Raw genomic sequence first — 15,736 nt, forward strand, 5'->3', positions numbered from 1 at the left:
AGACTTACTTCACCCACTACGAGCTTTTCTAGTTCCGTCCATTTACCTGCAAAGTTTATGATTTTGTTTTTCTTTACAGCTGAATTTCCATAGTGTATATGCACAACATTTTCATTCTCCTTTCTCCAATGGAAGGACATTTAGGTTGTGAAAGCAATTTATTGATCACCTTATTATACTTCTTTGTAACTGAATACATTAATTGAAAACAAGTTTTAAACATTATCTATGACCTAAAGAATTGAACTATCACAGTTATTTTAAGCACATAATTGCTCAAAGCAATATATATGGAGTTAATAATAAATATATTTATGAAAAATTTATATATTATATATGAAGTCAATAATTAATAAATTAAAAGTACTTTAGAGGAACTACATGTTAATGAGATACATGAGCTTATGAATCCAGCCTTCTGTGTTGTTTCCAGGGTGAGAGGGCACCTGGCATCAACCTCCTCCTGCTTCTGTTGTTTTCCAGTGTACAGACGCTAGTGCCCAGAAAAGCTGTCCGTCTCTAAATGAGCAGATTGTAAGAGAGAGATCCAGGGCCAGGGTGTCATTTAGATGCCAGGAGTCACAAGGAGACTGTTGATGAGTGATCCATTGATGGCTTGGTGGGGAACCCATTCCATTGTAGTGAGAGCAAATGACATGACCTGCCATCCATTCACTGAGTTAGTCCCTGTTGTGGGAGTCTGAGAAGTAAACAGTTCCCCCAAATCGAACAGCAACTGAATCATGCCTCCTGTTCTTCTCCCCTGATGTGACTTTCAAAATGTTATCTAGCCCAAGACAGACTTGGAAAACAGAAACAGGAATTTTGACAAATGGATTTCAGTAGATTTAAAACATTTTAAATTTATTTTGATTTTATGTGCATGGATGTTTTGCATGCATTTATGTTTGTGTCCCATGTGCATGCCTGATGCTTGAGGAGGCCAGAAGAGGGTCTTGGAACCCCTGGAACTGGAGTTACAGGTGGTTGTGAGGGTCATGCAGGTGCTGAGAACTGAACCCAGGTCCTCTGCAAGAGCGGCCAGTGCTCTAACTACCAAGGTATCTCTCTAGACCCTGGTAAACTTTTTTTTTTAAAGAGATGCTTTCAACTATTACAGACTTTAAATACATTTTTGTCTAAATCTTGGAACCAAAATTTTAGCTTGTATGGTTTATGCCATCTTTGTGTACCTGGTAAAATTAGATTTTAGTGCCAAAGATACAAAACTATATTATTTCCTGTCAAGATGAAATCTATCTGCATTTATTATTCACATAAATGTTAACATATAGTTTAAGATATTTTAAGGGATATTAAGAAGAATATTGAAAATAAATGACGCAATACATTTTTTTAGGGAAAATTGTTAAAAGTAGATGAGGGAAGTGTAAAACAGTGTAAGTCTGACATGATTAGCAATAGCCAAGTAACGAAAAGAAAGAAACCAAACCTGTAAGTTTTCTGTACACTGAAGAGTGTCAGGGAAAGCAACATGGGCTGCCCGGGGTGTCATATGCCTTTAGTCTCTGAGTTCCAGGCCAGCCAGGGCTACATAATGGGACCCTGTCTCAAAACAAACACGTACGTGATGTTCCCTAGTTAAGTGTTGTTGTAAAGAACGCTGTGCTAGACGTCTGAGAATAAATAACAGCTACCTTTCAAAGCTAGAGCTAGCCCAGCAAAGTGGCTCATGCCTGGGATCCCAGCACTCAGGAGGCTGAGAAAGATAGCTGGTTTGAAGCGAGGCTGTCTGTCTGTCTTTCTGAGGTTCTCTCTCTCTCTCTTTCTCTCTCTCTCTCTCTCTCTCTCTCTCTCTCTCTCTCTCTCTCTCTAACAACTTCAGTGATTTATAACACAAAATGATTGACTACACTGCAGTAAATATTCAAACTGTGACTAGATTAAAAAATAGGATTAAAATACCTTGCCGAGTGATGAACACAGAATCTGAAAATCATCAGTTAACACAGGACTCTTAGGAACCAGTTTCACACAGTAATCTTGGGAAGTACGACGGCCCAGAAAAGTCTAATTATATTTAAAGCGAGCGGCAGCAGCTTGTTCAGCTTCCTGCGCTCAGACTGCTCTTCCTCCCCAGCTAACGACGTCGCCCAGGGATTTTTTTTTTTAAGCTGAAAAACAAAAATGCTTGTCTTTAAATACGTGAGGGGGAGAGCCATCTAAAGAACACTGCGTGCTCTGCCATCTTCTTAGAAGCCTCTCCCCGAAGACTGATGAACATGTTAGAGCTGGTAGGAGACAGGGATCCAGATGTTATTTAGCTGGGCTGCCTTTGGCATGGAAATCTGCAGCATCCGGCTCAGCCTGTGGTACCCAGGCCCCAGCACCAACCTTTACTCGATAGAAACACCTGCCACAGAAGATGAGCCCTGGATGAACGTGGAACCTGAGTGACAAGCAGATGTCCTTAAAAGCCCTCTGACCACGGTTTCCCTTTACTCTATAGAAACACCTGCCACAGAAGATGAGCCCTGGACGAGCGTGGAACCTGAGTGACAAGCAGATGTCCTTAAAAGCCCTCTGACCAGGGTTCCCCCAATGACTGCTTTTCTCTCCCTTCTGCACATTTCTTGTAATTCCATAATTAAAGATTTCAGTTCATTTTTATTTTGTATTCTGGCAAAAAAAAAATACTTAATGGATGGTGGTATAAAATGTCTAGGAACACACAGTATCTGGTGGTAAGATCCTGTGATAATATTATGTGGGGGTGATACTCAGGGATGGTGCCATTTGGTGGTAATATCTGGTGATAATATTTGGTGACCTCTTTTTCAGCTGTGAGTTACAGTACTGGCAGCATGCATTTCACTGGAGACTTGCACACTGAAGAAGAGTATCCAGGGCTGGAGAGATGGCTCAATGGTTAGAGCACTGGCTGCTGTTCCAGGGGACCTGAGTTCAGTTCTCAGCACCTACATGGTGGCTCACAACCATCCATAACCCCATTTCTAGGGGATCTGGCGCCCTCTATTGGTCCTACCCAGGACCAGTATGCACACATACAGGCAGGCAAAACACCCAGAGGTAAAACAAATTAATAGATTATAACAATATCACGATTCATACATATTTCCCTTTAACCTACAAGAATATTTCTCTACAGAGATGCTTCTCTTCACCAACTACCCAGATGCATTGAAATAACTTTTGTACACGAGAATATACTATGGAACTCTTAAAAAAAAAAACCACTAAGATACATTTTAGACTGTTATTCTTCATTTCTCTCTCTCTCTCTCTCTCTCTCTCAGCTTATAAAATTGATTCTCTTAAGGGAATTTGAAAATTAAAATAATATCTGACAAGTCTTAAGCCAGCAAATCTTTTAAAAGAAATTGTAAAATACATAAAATAATTTGACACGGCTGTCATTGTGGAACGTGGCACTTAGTCTCTTTGACGGCGAATGTTGTCATCTTGGTAAATCCTAGCATCACCTGGGAAACAGGTCTGGGGGAGTTCCTGGAAGGGGATTACACTGGTTGCATTGATGGAGGCGGGAAGGCTCACCCACTGTGGGTGGCACCATCCCCTGGCTGGGACCCTGGACTGTGTCTGTGGAGGAAGGAAGCTGAGCACCCACTACCCGATTTCTGACTGCTGGTTGCTATGTGGCTGGCTGCTTCGAGCCCCTGCCGCCCTGGCCGCCCTGCCGTGGTGGACTGTGCTCTTGAACTGTGGGGCAGAAGAGACCCTTTCTCCCTTGGGTTTTTGTCAGTCTTTGTCACGGTAACAGGAGGGACACCAAGTCAGCCCCCTCCTCTGATCTCTACTTCTTGTTTCTGTAGTCCAAAGAGCATCCGAAGATTAGGATACACCTACTCACTTAGTGATCCTATTCTGAATCAGACACATTACAATGAAGAATATTCCTGGAAAACATATGCTAAAGAAAAGATGATAAAAAGTGGAACGTCGAGAGGAATAAGGACCCACAAAGCTCATCTCGGTCAAGTAAGGCACTAGATACTCACCTGTTGGATTTAACACTGTCTTGAGCCTGTAAAGGCATTCCAAAGACTGTCTGTCTGTCTGTCTGTCTGCAGTGGCAAGAGTCATGCTCCCTTTGGACTGCCTTTACAGTCTTGTGTGCCCCCCCCCCGGGAATTCTAGTGCCTAGAGTTTAGAGATCTGAAAAACTGAAGTGATACTCATGTAATATAAAATTAGCCGTGACCATGGGAACAGTTTAGTGGCGTTTAGTTCATTCCCGTCATCGTGTGCCTACCATCTCTACCTTATAAAGCATTTTCTTCATCCTAGAAGGAAACCCCATGTCCGTTAAACAATCACCCTGGCACCCACCAATAAGTGCTAATATGTATATGTATGTATATATTTGTCTTATGTGTATGTGTGTTTTGCCTTCATGCATGGGTGCCACGTGCATGTCTGGTACCTGCAGAGGTCAGAAGAGGACACCACATGCCCTGGAAAATGGAGTTACAGATGGTTGTGAGCCTCCGGTTGTGGGTTGGGAATTAAACCCGAGTCCTTGGCAAGAGCAGCAAGTGCTTTTCACCGCTAAGCTGTTTCTCCAGCTCCCCACCCCCATCCACTTTTGAGCTCTATGGATGACCTCTTCTGGATATTTTATATGAACGGTTATGTAGTGTGATTTTTGTGTCTGGTTTCTTCTATTTTGTAACACTTTCTGGGGTTTCTCATGTGATAGCAGCTTCAGTGCTTTCCACAGTTGAATAATACTGCATGTGTACCCCACAGTTTTTTCATCCATTTATCCAGTGATCTGTCTTGGGTTGGTCCCACCTTTTGGTTATTGTGCATAATGCTGCTACGAACAGGTGTGCACCAGAGTACTTGTGATTAGGATCACGTTTTGGACATGATCAATCCTTCCTGCCCTCTATCACTGTTGCTTCTCTTTAGAATTCCCTCTCTTGCCCTAAGGGAGCCTCCCTTCCATTTCTTCAAGGTTCAGCCCAAAAAGCTATCTTCCTGCTTCCCTGGTGGACGGAGGTCATTGACCTCCTGCTGTGTTTTCTTGGCACAGTCTGGTCTTCTCCCATCATGAAAGCCTCTGTTGTAAAGGGTTTCATTACCTAGACTGCCACCTGGGTCGGAGCCACCCGGAGGCATCCGGCAGATGACAAGGTAGAAGGATGGGTGATGCTGATGATTAAGCTGGAAGAGATGAAGAAAGACAGCATTCACATTTCTGACTTGTACATCATGTGGTGCTGATGCTGCAGGCTGGGCTGGAAGGGCTCTGTGTGGTGGAAGGACAGGAGAAGCCTGGAAAACACACTGATAGAGGTCTGTCCATCGGGTAGATGAGTCGGAGATGCAGACCTGAGAATCAGAAGGACATACACCATGCCACACTTCCTTTGCCCGTTCTTGACTTCCATTGGCTCAGCCATTGAGAGCCCTTGACGCTCTTGCAGAGGACCCAGACTCAGTTCCCAGGACCTACATGATGGCTCACAACCATCCGTAATTCCAGTTCCAGGAGACCTAACTGAAGCACCAGATGTGTATGTACATACATACAGGCAAACACTCATACACAGAAAATAAAAATATGTAAATTTTTTTTCCAAGCAGAGTTTATATAGCCCTGGTTGTCCTGGAACTTGCTTTGTAGACCAGGATAGCCTTGAATTCAGAGACCTGCCTACCTCTGGTTCCTGAGTGCTGAGATTAAAGATGCGTGCTATCTTACCTAGCCTAAATAAATATCAAAAATTAAAAGAAATGAAAAATAATTTGTTATATTTATTGAAAATGAATATACATACACATACATAAAATTTTCCTTTATCTAAAGTACTACTAAAGATTTTGAACTTTTTTTTTGTGTGTGTATAAGTATTTTGCTTTTTTTTTTTTTTTTTTCTGAGACAGGGTTTCTCTGTGTAGCTTTGCGCCTTTCCTGGAACTCACTTTGTAGACCAGGCTGGCCTCAAACTCACAGAGATCCACCTGCCTCTGCCTCCCGAGTGCTGGGATTAAAGGCATGTGCTGCCGCCGCCCGGCAAGTATTTTGCCTATATGTACATCTGTGCACTATGGTACATCTGGTGCCCATGGAGCCCAGAAGGCAATAGATCCCTGCGAACTGGAGTTACAGGTGTCTGTGAGCTGCCGTGTGGGTGTTGGGAATCGAACCTGGGTCTTATGGAAGAGCAGCCAGTGCTCTTAACTGCTGAGCCATCTCTTCAGCTCCCCATTAAAGACCCTTAGTGAGTGTTAAATTGGCACTCCTGAGTGTTCTCAGCCAACAAGTGTGTCAGACGCATGTGTGCTTTCAACCAGTGAGAACTGGTGTGTCAAACTGTTCTTGGTGCTCTCAACCAAAGAGCATTAGCTCTGGACACTATTAATCACCGAGTCTCAATAGCTGCTACCATTACACAGAGAAGAAACAACATATATCACGTGGCTCACTCTGCCTTGCCCCAACATCACTGACAGTCTATTCTAAGGACACTGTCTTCAGTCTACGTCCTGGGGACAGACACTTGTGAAGTAACACAAAGAGTATACAATCAACAAAACCCAGACAGAGAACCTGTACACCCAGAGGCATCTTCAACACGTACATCGCATTCATAACTTTTCTCTACAGTAGATAAACCACCAAAGGAACGAAGGCGTGCCGCAAAGCATGGGTACATAGAACTATTTTGCAGAATTGGGATGCAATTCTGAAGAGCACTTTACTAGTTGGCGGGGGGGGGGGGAGATGGAGACAGTGGAGACAGGGCTTTCTTTGTAAGGCAGGACGAGGGAAGGGGGCTTCTTTTGGTTGGTTGGCAACCACCCAGCGGAAAGGGAGAAACTGACTTGTCAAGAGAGTGAGAACGGTTGGCGTGGGCTGGCATTGGACCCTGCTGGGCACACCTCAGAGTCCTCCCACCACAGCCGTTCTCTACCACATCAGCTGTGAGTGTGGGCGCAGTGCTTGGGACCTGGTGTGCTGGACCACGGAGCTCTCTGGCTGGTGGCACCCCTTTCTGAGGGAGCTGGGACACATGGTGACTTCTGTGTCACTGTTACGAAGCACAGGCAGGGACAGCCTGAGGAAAGGGGGGACCTTACCTGGCTTAGCCTCTCACGGTTCAGCCCATGTTTTCCTGGCTGCATTTGAGCCGAACATCACTCAGCGGGAGGGTACGGCCTCCAGCCCATGGGATGGTGCCGCCACGTTCAGGTTCAGTCTTATCCCCTCAGGCAATGCTCTCTGGAAATGCCCTCCTGGACACACAGGAAGCATCTCTTGGACGGTATAAAATCCAATCCAACAGACAATGAGGTTAACTGTAACAGCCAATCACGAGAGATGAGGATGGGGGAGAGATGGAGGCGATGTCGGTGTGTATCATCACTGGCTCTCTTAAACCCTTCAGAGTGCTGTGGCTCTGGAAGGGAGGCAGCCTTTTCTCTAAGACTCAAAGGGACACCAGACACTATCTCTGCTCCTTACACACATGTCACCAGGACCGGGATTAACAGGCGTGTTGTCCACACAAGAGTGTTGCTCTCGACCTGTAAAGTTGACAGTCTTCTTCGGCTGTCAGGGTCAAAGGTCAAAACCAGCACACAAAGGGTGTCTGTGATGGTTGGCTCTTCATCCTTAACCTAACTGGCTTTAGTTAGAATTGCATCAGAGACATCCCGACCCCTGCGTGTCTGGGAGTTTGCAGAGAGATTTAACTGAGGAGAGACACACTCTGAGTGTGAGTGTTGTCAGCCCCTGGTGGCTCTGGTCCTACACTGAATAAAAAAGGGGCGGGGCAGGGTGGGGCGGGGCGGGGCGAGAAGGAAGCTAGCTGAGCTCAGCCATTCACCTGCCTCTACTTCCCAACTAAGGATGCTGTATGACCAGCCACCTCCCAATCTTGTCGCCTTGCATTTCCCATCACAGTGAGTTATAACCTTCAAAGCAAGACCTAAAGAAACCCGTCCTCAAGCTCTTTCATCAGGTAATTTGCCACAGCAAGAAGAGTAGCTGAGTCCAGTACTTGTGTTATGGCCTGTGACGGCCAGGCCCTCTCGACGCGCGCTCTGTGCAGGCAGCTGCGGTGTGCTCGCTGGTTATAAGGGCTTCCAAAGAATATGGACACACAAACACTCATGTGTTCTGGACGCCATGAAGTGAGCCTTCGTGGATTCTTACTAAAACCATACTTGCACTGACAGGAATTCTTCCAGTGGACACTCCCCAAAGGGAAACCAGCCCACCCCCTCCCTTGGATAGAGGCTCCACCCATGGAAAAAGTCCGGGAGGCGATAGCAAATCAGTTTGTTTCCCATACCAAGAGGGACTTCGTGGATGTGGCTCAAGGTAAGCAGATGTCCCTCCTTTCCCTGGGCGCGTGCCTGGGTAGTGGTAAGAGGCACGGAGGGAGTCTTTCTCTTACAGGAACTCCCAAGATAGTGCGGGACAAGAAATTTTACCAACAAAACCAGTCAAGTATAGAAAGGTACACCTTGTAAGAAGCGTGGGTAGCTGGAGCAATACTCAGTGGTAGCATTTTAGATCCTGAGCACTGCAAAGTGAACAAGCAAATAAATAAATGTACATTGCTACGACCATCTATCCCGATGGAGTCTAAAGACCTGAAAAGACTCCCATTAGCCAGGAGTCATGGTGAATGCCTGTAACCACATCTCTGGAAGCCAAGGCAAGAGGACTCGGAATTCAAGGTTAGCTTGACGTGTATAACAAGGCCCTGTCTCGAAACACAAAGCAAGGAGAAAAGGAAAGAGAAGGGATGGGAAAGAGGAGAGGAGAAGGAAGAGGGGAAGGGAAAAGGAAAAAGAAAAAGACACCCCTTCCCAGTCCCAGTGGGTGATGAGGAACTGGTCATGTAGAGCCATGCCTGGAGATGCCTTCGTAGCTGGTGGCTGATTTAAATGAGTGACTGAGTGATCGTGTTTTGAAGAGGATGCGTGTAGAACTAGAGGGCTGAGCACATGACTTCTGGGATTCCCAGAGTGAGGCTTCCCAGAGTGGGGGTCGGGGTGTGGGGGGGGAGTGGGGATGTGGGGTAGGGATGGGGAGCGGTGTTGAGGTCTTCTTGGCTGGTGTGCAGACTTTTGGTCGCCTCCCCTCTTTTCTCAATCCATCATTCCACTCGTTTCTCCCGAATCCCAAGTCCACAGCTTCTGTGTCTCAGCTTTGCAGAGAATAAACTGTGAGTTAAGAGATGTCTCGAGATTGGGTGAGTATTTGAGTCACTACATCAATCTGCCTCTGCGTGGTGTTTTTATCTACGAGTTCATTACAATACAGGGATTTTTTTTTATTTTATCTTCTTTTCTTAAAAGGGGGAATGTCTGTTTTTCTACTAGAGCAGAATACTGCCATCTGGGCATTGTTGAATATGAATATCTGCACAGCTCGTGTGTTGAAGCCTTGGTCCCCGACAGGTGGCACTATTTTGAGAGATAATTGAAACTTAGGTGGTAGGGGCTTCTCTGGAGGAAGTAGGGTTGATGGGGATGGAACTTTGAAGGGTAGACCTTGTCCAGATCCTTCTCCACCCCACTCTCTCTTTCCTGGTTGCTGTGGGGTGTGAGAATCTTGGCCTCACCATGTCCTGTCCACTATGATGCTCTGGCTTACCAAGGCCCAGCAACAATGGAGCCAGCTTGTCCATAAACCCAAGTCTCTGAAAACGTGACCCCAAATAAATATTTCTCCTGCAAAATGTTGTCGTTAGGGATTGGGACACAGTTCTGATGACTGAATAGCACAATGAGTACTTTATAAACCAGAGTATGGCTCATGGTGCTGAAGGCTAGTTGGTCCCAGATACAGGGACTCCATCTGCTGAGGTCCTGGATGTCCTTAGAGGCTGGGGATATTGGATCACCTGAAGCTGGCATTACAGGTGGTTCTGAGTCATCGGACATGATGTTAGGGACCAACTTGGGTTTTCTGTAGGAACAGTAAGAACTCGTCACAGCTGAGTCATCTTCCTGACCCCTCTTATCATGGGTTCTTCTCTGTTGTTTTTTGTTTTAATCTTTCATATTTGATTTAAGATCCCTCTCCAGAGGCCCTTGTTCACTTGTGGCCAGTGGAGGGCTTGGTAGCTAGAAGGAGCTTGGGGAATACTTGCTGAATGATAGAACGTATGAAAAACACCATTTTGGAGCTAGACAGGTAAAAGATTAAAGGACAATGTTGTCTGTATGTAGACATCAGGGCTACAGAAAAGCATTCAGAGCTCTGTCTTCTTTACGAAAAGCGTGTGTTTCTCCTCTGCTCAGAGTAAGCCAATCACCCTTGCTCCATGTGCAGGCAAACTCACGTCAAGACCCCTCCTGCGTCTCTTGCCCTGTCTGATCCTAGCCTTCCTCACTGTGCTGTCTTGGTTCTGGGTGCCAGTGTCTCTCTTTGGATGGCCTCTTCTTACCCAGCTCTCTTCCTTGGTGTGTCAAAGTGGGTTTCTTGATGGGCAAGTCCATGTCAGCTCTGGCTTAAAACCCTTTGGGGACTCCCGTTGCCCTCAAGAGGAAAGCAAAATGACTCGGTTGATGTGATTTGTGTCATCGAGTCCTTGCCCCGCTCCGTCATTCTCCCCACTGGCCCCCACACTTATGGAGATGGTTCTCGGCTGCCCTTCCCACAGATTCACCAGGCCCCCAATGCTGCCTGATGTGTACACACACTACTTCCCTCTTCTGCATCGCTTCATCTTTGATCTGCCATCCAAGTCTAGGCTTTGGCTTTATTTCTGTCCTGGAAACCTCTCTCTGATTCTAAACTTTGGATCTCTCTCTGTCTCTGTCTCTGTCTCTGTCTCTGTCTCTCTCTCTCTCTCTCTCTCTCTCTCTCTCTCTCTCTCTCTCTCGTGTGTGTATGTGTATGTGTGTTTCTGTTATATTAACCTTTACAGGATCCACCACATAATGCTGTTGTGTGTTCATTTCTTTAATACTTTAAGCCTCTGAAGCGGAGAGACCATGTTGTGGTTTTGAGTGTTCACTGAAGAATGAAGAAAGGAAGCACTGAAAAGTGGCTGTCTTCACATTCAGGCTTAGAGAAGTTGGCTTTGATGAATTATAACAGCGAGTGAAGACAGAAAACCAATTCCCCTTGTTATAGTCCATGTGCTCATGGTGCTAACGATTCTGAATGGTCTTCTATATTTATTTTTAGATTGTGCCTTTCTGTGGAGCCTTAGTTAGTTTTGATTTTGAGACAAGATCTCACAACGTAACCCTAGCTAGCTAGCCTATAACTCGCTGTGTAGACCAGGCTGGTCTCACACCTGGCCAAGAAACTTTTTTTTCATCATGGTTCCACTGGGGCTCGAACCTAGGACTGTCAGCATGTAGAAATGGATGTGATCACCATTACTATACTATGGAGCTCCAAGTGTGGAATGCTCCGGGAACTCGTGTGCATCTTAATGGAAGCCAGCACCTTGGGTGGAGGGTGGGGGTTAGCATGACTGGCTGGTAGTGTCTCAGTTACCAGTGGAAAAGGAATCCGGAGGCTGACTGCCGCACTTTAAAGGGACTGAGAGCTCCTGGCTTGGTGAGGTTGCTTTGAATACACAGCCTCCCGCCTGAGACAGGCCTAAAGGAGCTAAGTAGCATGACCCCGGCCAACACATACAGATGACTGAGAGAAGTGAACCCACACTGTGGAGGATTTTAGCGGAAATGTTTTGAAGAAATAATAATGCTATTGCCCACTAACGACAATGGTGCCCCTCAACCCTCTGTCAGTAAGGGACAAATTTTTAACTTTTTCCCAACAGTGAGATGATATCCCCCCCACTCCATCTAGGGCTGCCAATTCCAACAAATAATAGCAAGAGGCTGTCCAGTTAAATTGGAATTGTGGTCTATTGCAAATAATGAATACTTATACATAGTCACACAAAAATTGAAAGTATTCACTGTTTATGGCATTCAGATTTAACTGAGAATCCTGTTTTATACAGCAGCTTTGGCCATACCCCAAACTCTTCCCTCTGGTTTGCCTTTCAAAGGCCTAGGAAGACCTCGGCAGGGTTGCTGCTGGCTTCTGTGCCCACCAGCACGCTTCGAAGGGCTCTCCTCATGGCCATGAGTATCTAGCCATTCAAAAACGACTTATGGTCAGTCAAGCCCAAACTCCCAGGCTTGAGAGTGGAAAAGGTCCCTTGGTTGAGGCACTCATAGAGCATGCCAACTATAGCTCTCAACTCAAGAAGAGTCCGTCTTCACAGTGCGCTGGAAGCTACCGGCCAAAGCAAGAGTCAGGGACAAGCCACTCAGAAACAGTCCACAAGGGGTAACCACTGTCTTCCCATCTCATCCTAGCTAAGAAGACCATGAAAAAGTTTCCCACGTCCCTGGACTGGAAAGCGTTCCTTCCCCGACCTCTGGACACCGAATTCCGGCACCATTACCAAATTCCAGCTAAGATCCCTGAGCTGCAGGATTTTAGTTTCAAATATGGATGCTATTCAGGCCTGCCTGTTGCTTCCCAGGGTCTGGGTAAGTAAGCCTTTAGGGATTCCAAATGCACAGCCAGCCACCAGGGCTCTCTGCCTGACGCACAGAAGCCCGCACCGTGGCACTGACATTTGGAAGGGAGTTTTTGTTCTTAACTGACAAAGAGGAGCATGGGTCTGTCTCTAATATTGTCCACTAGCAAAGGGACCGAAGCGCAGGGCGGGAGGGAAGTCGGAGCTGGAACTTCTTTTTTTAATGTGTCTGTAGCACACGTATACCTGGAGGGACCAGAATAGGGTGTGGGATCCTCTGGCACTGGAGTTACAGCTGGCTGTGAGGCACCATGTGGGTGCTGGGAACTGAACCTGGGTCCTCTGCAAGAGCAGCCAGTGCTCTAACCACTGAGCCGTCTCTCGAGCCCCTGTACCTGGGATATTTGATCTGTTCTGGCATCCAGTGTGCAGAATTGTTGTGAATTGTACATACATTGTGATTGGACGATTTCCACTTCTTATTCTGGCCACTCTGCCTGGCTCCTGGTTGAGGTCTCTGGCCACTGTTCCTCCATCTTCAGGTTCCCACCTTTGGGTTCCACCAAGGCCTGAGACCTCAAGAAGTTGGCACAGCAGTTGGTTTTGTTTTGTTTTGTTTTTTTGTTTTGTTTTTACCAACAGCAGTTGTTGCTGTGGCATGACCTCACCTGGCTCCAAGACTGATTGGTGCAGAAGGCCCTGGCAGCCAGTGATTGGTGCAGAAGGAAGGCCTGGCAGCCAGTGATTGGTGCAGAAGGAAGGCCTGGCAGCCAGTGATTGGTGCAGAAGGAAGGCCTGGCAGCCAGTGATTGGTGCAGAAGGAAGGCCCCGGCAGCCAGTGATTGGTGCAGAAGGAAGGCCCCGGCAGCCAGTTTTGATAGTGGCCAAGCAGAATGTCTGCTGTAGTTCCCCAGCTCAGGGGGAGGGGACTGAGAGTCTCAGGAGACTGCCAGCTTAGGCCTTAAATCGATGGCACCCTGCCTGGGTGGGGCAGTGGCTGGAGTCAGGAGCTGCCCTAAAATGACAGAGATTAGAATCACCTGACACTTGTCAACCACTCAGCCTTTTCTGACGGCGCCCCATAAGCGTTCTCAGATTAAGTTCTCATGCTGTCCTGGTGAGCTTTCATGATCCCGATTCCTATCCCTTTTGATAGGAACGTTTTTTACGAGTTCCATCACCGGGCAACCTCTAAGCTACTTGTTAAGAAAATGACTCGAGGCTGGGCGGTGGTGGCGCACGCCTTTAATCCCAGCACTCAGGAGGCAGAGGCAGAAGGATCTCTATGAGTTCGAGGCCAGCCTGGTCTCCACAGCGAGTTCCAGGAAAGGCGCAAAGCTACACAGAGAAACCCTGTGTCTCGAAAAACAAACGAACAAACAAACAAAAAGACTCGATAGGTTAGGGAGTTGGCTCAGCGGGTAAAGGCGCTTGTAGTCAAGCCTGATGACCCATGTTCAATACCCCAGACCGACCCACGTGATGGAAAGAGGACACTGACTCGTAGGTTAGAGCCTTGGGTCATGTGAGAATTCCAAGTGGTAACAATGAGGAGCGACCCACCTTCGCTGAGGGCTGACGCTGTCCCTGCTTATACGCCCCGGGCAATGCTCCACCCTCTAAGGCTGGACCCTCCTTATCTGATATCCCAACTGCCTGAAACTTCTCACCACTGGGAGATTCCTACGCTTGTGGCTGCTAATTCTGTTTCTTCCCAAGGAGGTTAATGAGTAGAAATTCTCTACCCTACGGAAGCCCCAGGGTAGAAGAATTCTGAGAACCACAGGGCGGAAGAATCTCAGAGTTCTTTCTCAGCTAAAGCAGTTTTCAGACCCTGGCACTCTCCTCAGGAGGGGGGCGGTGTTGAGATTTCTTGTCCAGTCTGTTCCTCACATTCGGTGCCTTAAAAGGGGATGCCTGGGACTGGGGACAGTATTTAAGGTGTTGGTGTTTTTACAGAAGTTGAGCCACTTGTAAAAAAAAAAAAAAAAAAAAAATCACTTTTTAAAACATCGTATCTTCGTTATTGAAAATTATAACTCCACAAATCTCAGAATCCAAATTAATCTAATCATAATTCATATCAAATGTGAGTGGCTGGAGTTGCCTGCCTTCTTCTACTCTGAATGGACAGCACATGCTTGCCGTACAGGTCACCCTTCTCCTAAAGTGCTCACCCTAAGGCTTCCTACGTCACCGGAAATGGGTCTCTTAACGTGCCCCTTCTGAGGATGCACGGAGGTGTCCTGAGAGAAAACAAAACTTTTACCAAGTCCGTTTATCAGTAAGCCGGCGGCGGCGGCAAACATTACCCACAACGTTAAGAGCAGAACCCACGAAGAGCTGACCTTCTGACAATGGTGCCCGCACTCAGCCTTCGGGCCGTGTCTCCCATGCCTCCCACTTCCAGCCTCCCCAGCCACAGCAGCGTGGCACAGCCCCTGGTCATTGCTAGGATGTCTGCGTAGCATCCTGGTGAGGATGCTGAGGACGGTGCGGGCTGGGCTCGGGTGTGAGGGGCGTGTTCAAACAAGGACGGGGATTCTGTCCCATCAGCAGCCTGTGTGTCTGTCCTGTGTCCCCACAGTGCCCTCGGTACTGCACAGCTACATCCGGAACCAGGAGCGCACAAAGCAGCAGACCACCTATGAGAACGACTACGGGAAAAACTGCCTGGACTTCTTGATGATCTTAGACTCATTCAGCCCCTCCCAAGTCAGCAGGTACCTGGAAAGTGTTTCCAACAAAGGTAAGAGGCCTCGAGTGACCACTTCATACGTTCATCGTCTTAGTGAATGCCTTTCTTAATACGCTGTTCCTATTCCGAATAAGCTGTTCCCGTTTTAACCATTGGTGTTGAATATAATAACAAAACCAACCAAACAAACAAAATCCCCCCCCCCAAAGAACAAACAAACAAAAAGACAAAGACTACTGTCTTAGATAGGGTTTCTGTTGCTGTGAAGAGACACCATGACCACAGCAACTCTTACAAAAGAAAACATTTAATTGGGGCTGGCTTATCGTTCAGAAGTTTAGTCCATTGTCATCATGGCAGGAAGCGTGGCTGCCTGCAGGCAGATGTGGTGCTAGAGGAGGATCTGAGAGTTCTACATCTTGATCCGCAGGCAGTGGGAAGGGACAGTGAGCTATACTGGTCCTGGCTTGAGCATCTGAAACCTCAGAGTCTTCCCTCAGTGACACGCTTCCTCCAGCAAGTCCACACCTCCTAATAGTGTCACTCCCTATGG

The 15,736-nt window shown here is 47.0% G+C and overlaps 1 protein-coding gene across 3 annotated transcripts in view; it reads left to right on the forward strand.

Moving 5' to 3' along the window:
• Tex26 (testis expressed 26) overlaps positions 1 to 15,736 on the forward strand; it is a 33,158-nt gene that overhangs the window by 10,901 nt on the left and 6,521 nt on the right. For all 3 annotated transcript variants that reach the window (XM_028878076.2, XM_028878074.2, XM_028878075.2), the window contains 4 exons: positions 3,816 to 3,981; positions 8,194 to 8,338; positions 12,319 to 12,495; positions 15,073 to 15,234. In XM_028878076.2, the coding sequence (XP_028733909.1) occupies positions 3,816 to 3,981; positions 8,194 to 8,338; positions 12,319 to 12,495; positions 15,073 to 15,234 (650 nt within the window). The remainder of the gene's footprint in view (positions 1 to 3,815; positions 3,982 to 8,193; positions 8,339 to 12,318; positions 12,496 to 15,072; positions 15,235 to 15,736) is intronic.

This window comes from Peromyscus leucopus, chromosome 23 (genome assembly GCF_004664715.2).
Source record: "Peromyscus leucopus breed LL Stock chromosome 23, UCI_PerLeu_2.1, whole genome shotgun sequence".
In the NCBI taxonomy this organism is placed as follows: Eukaryota; Metazoa; Chordata; class Mammalia; order Rodentia; family Cricetidae; genus Peromyscus; species Peromyscus leucopus.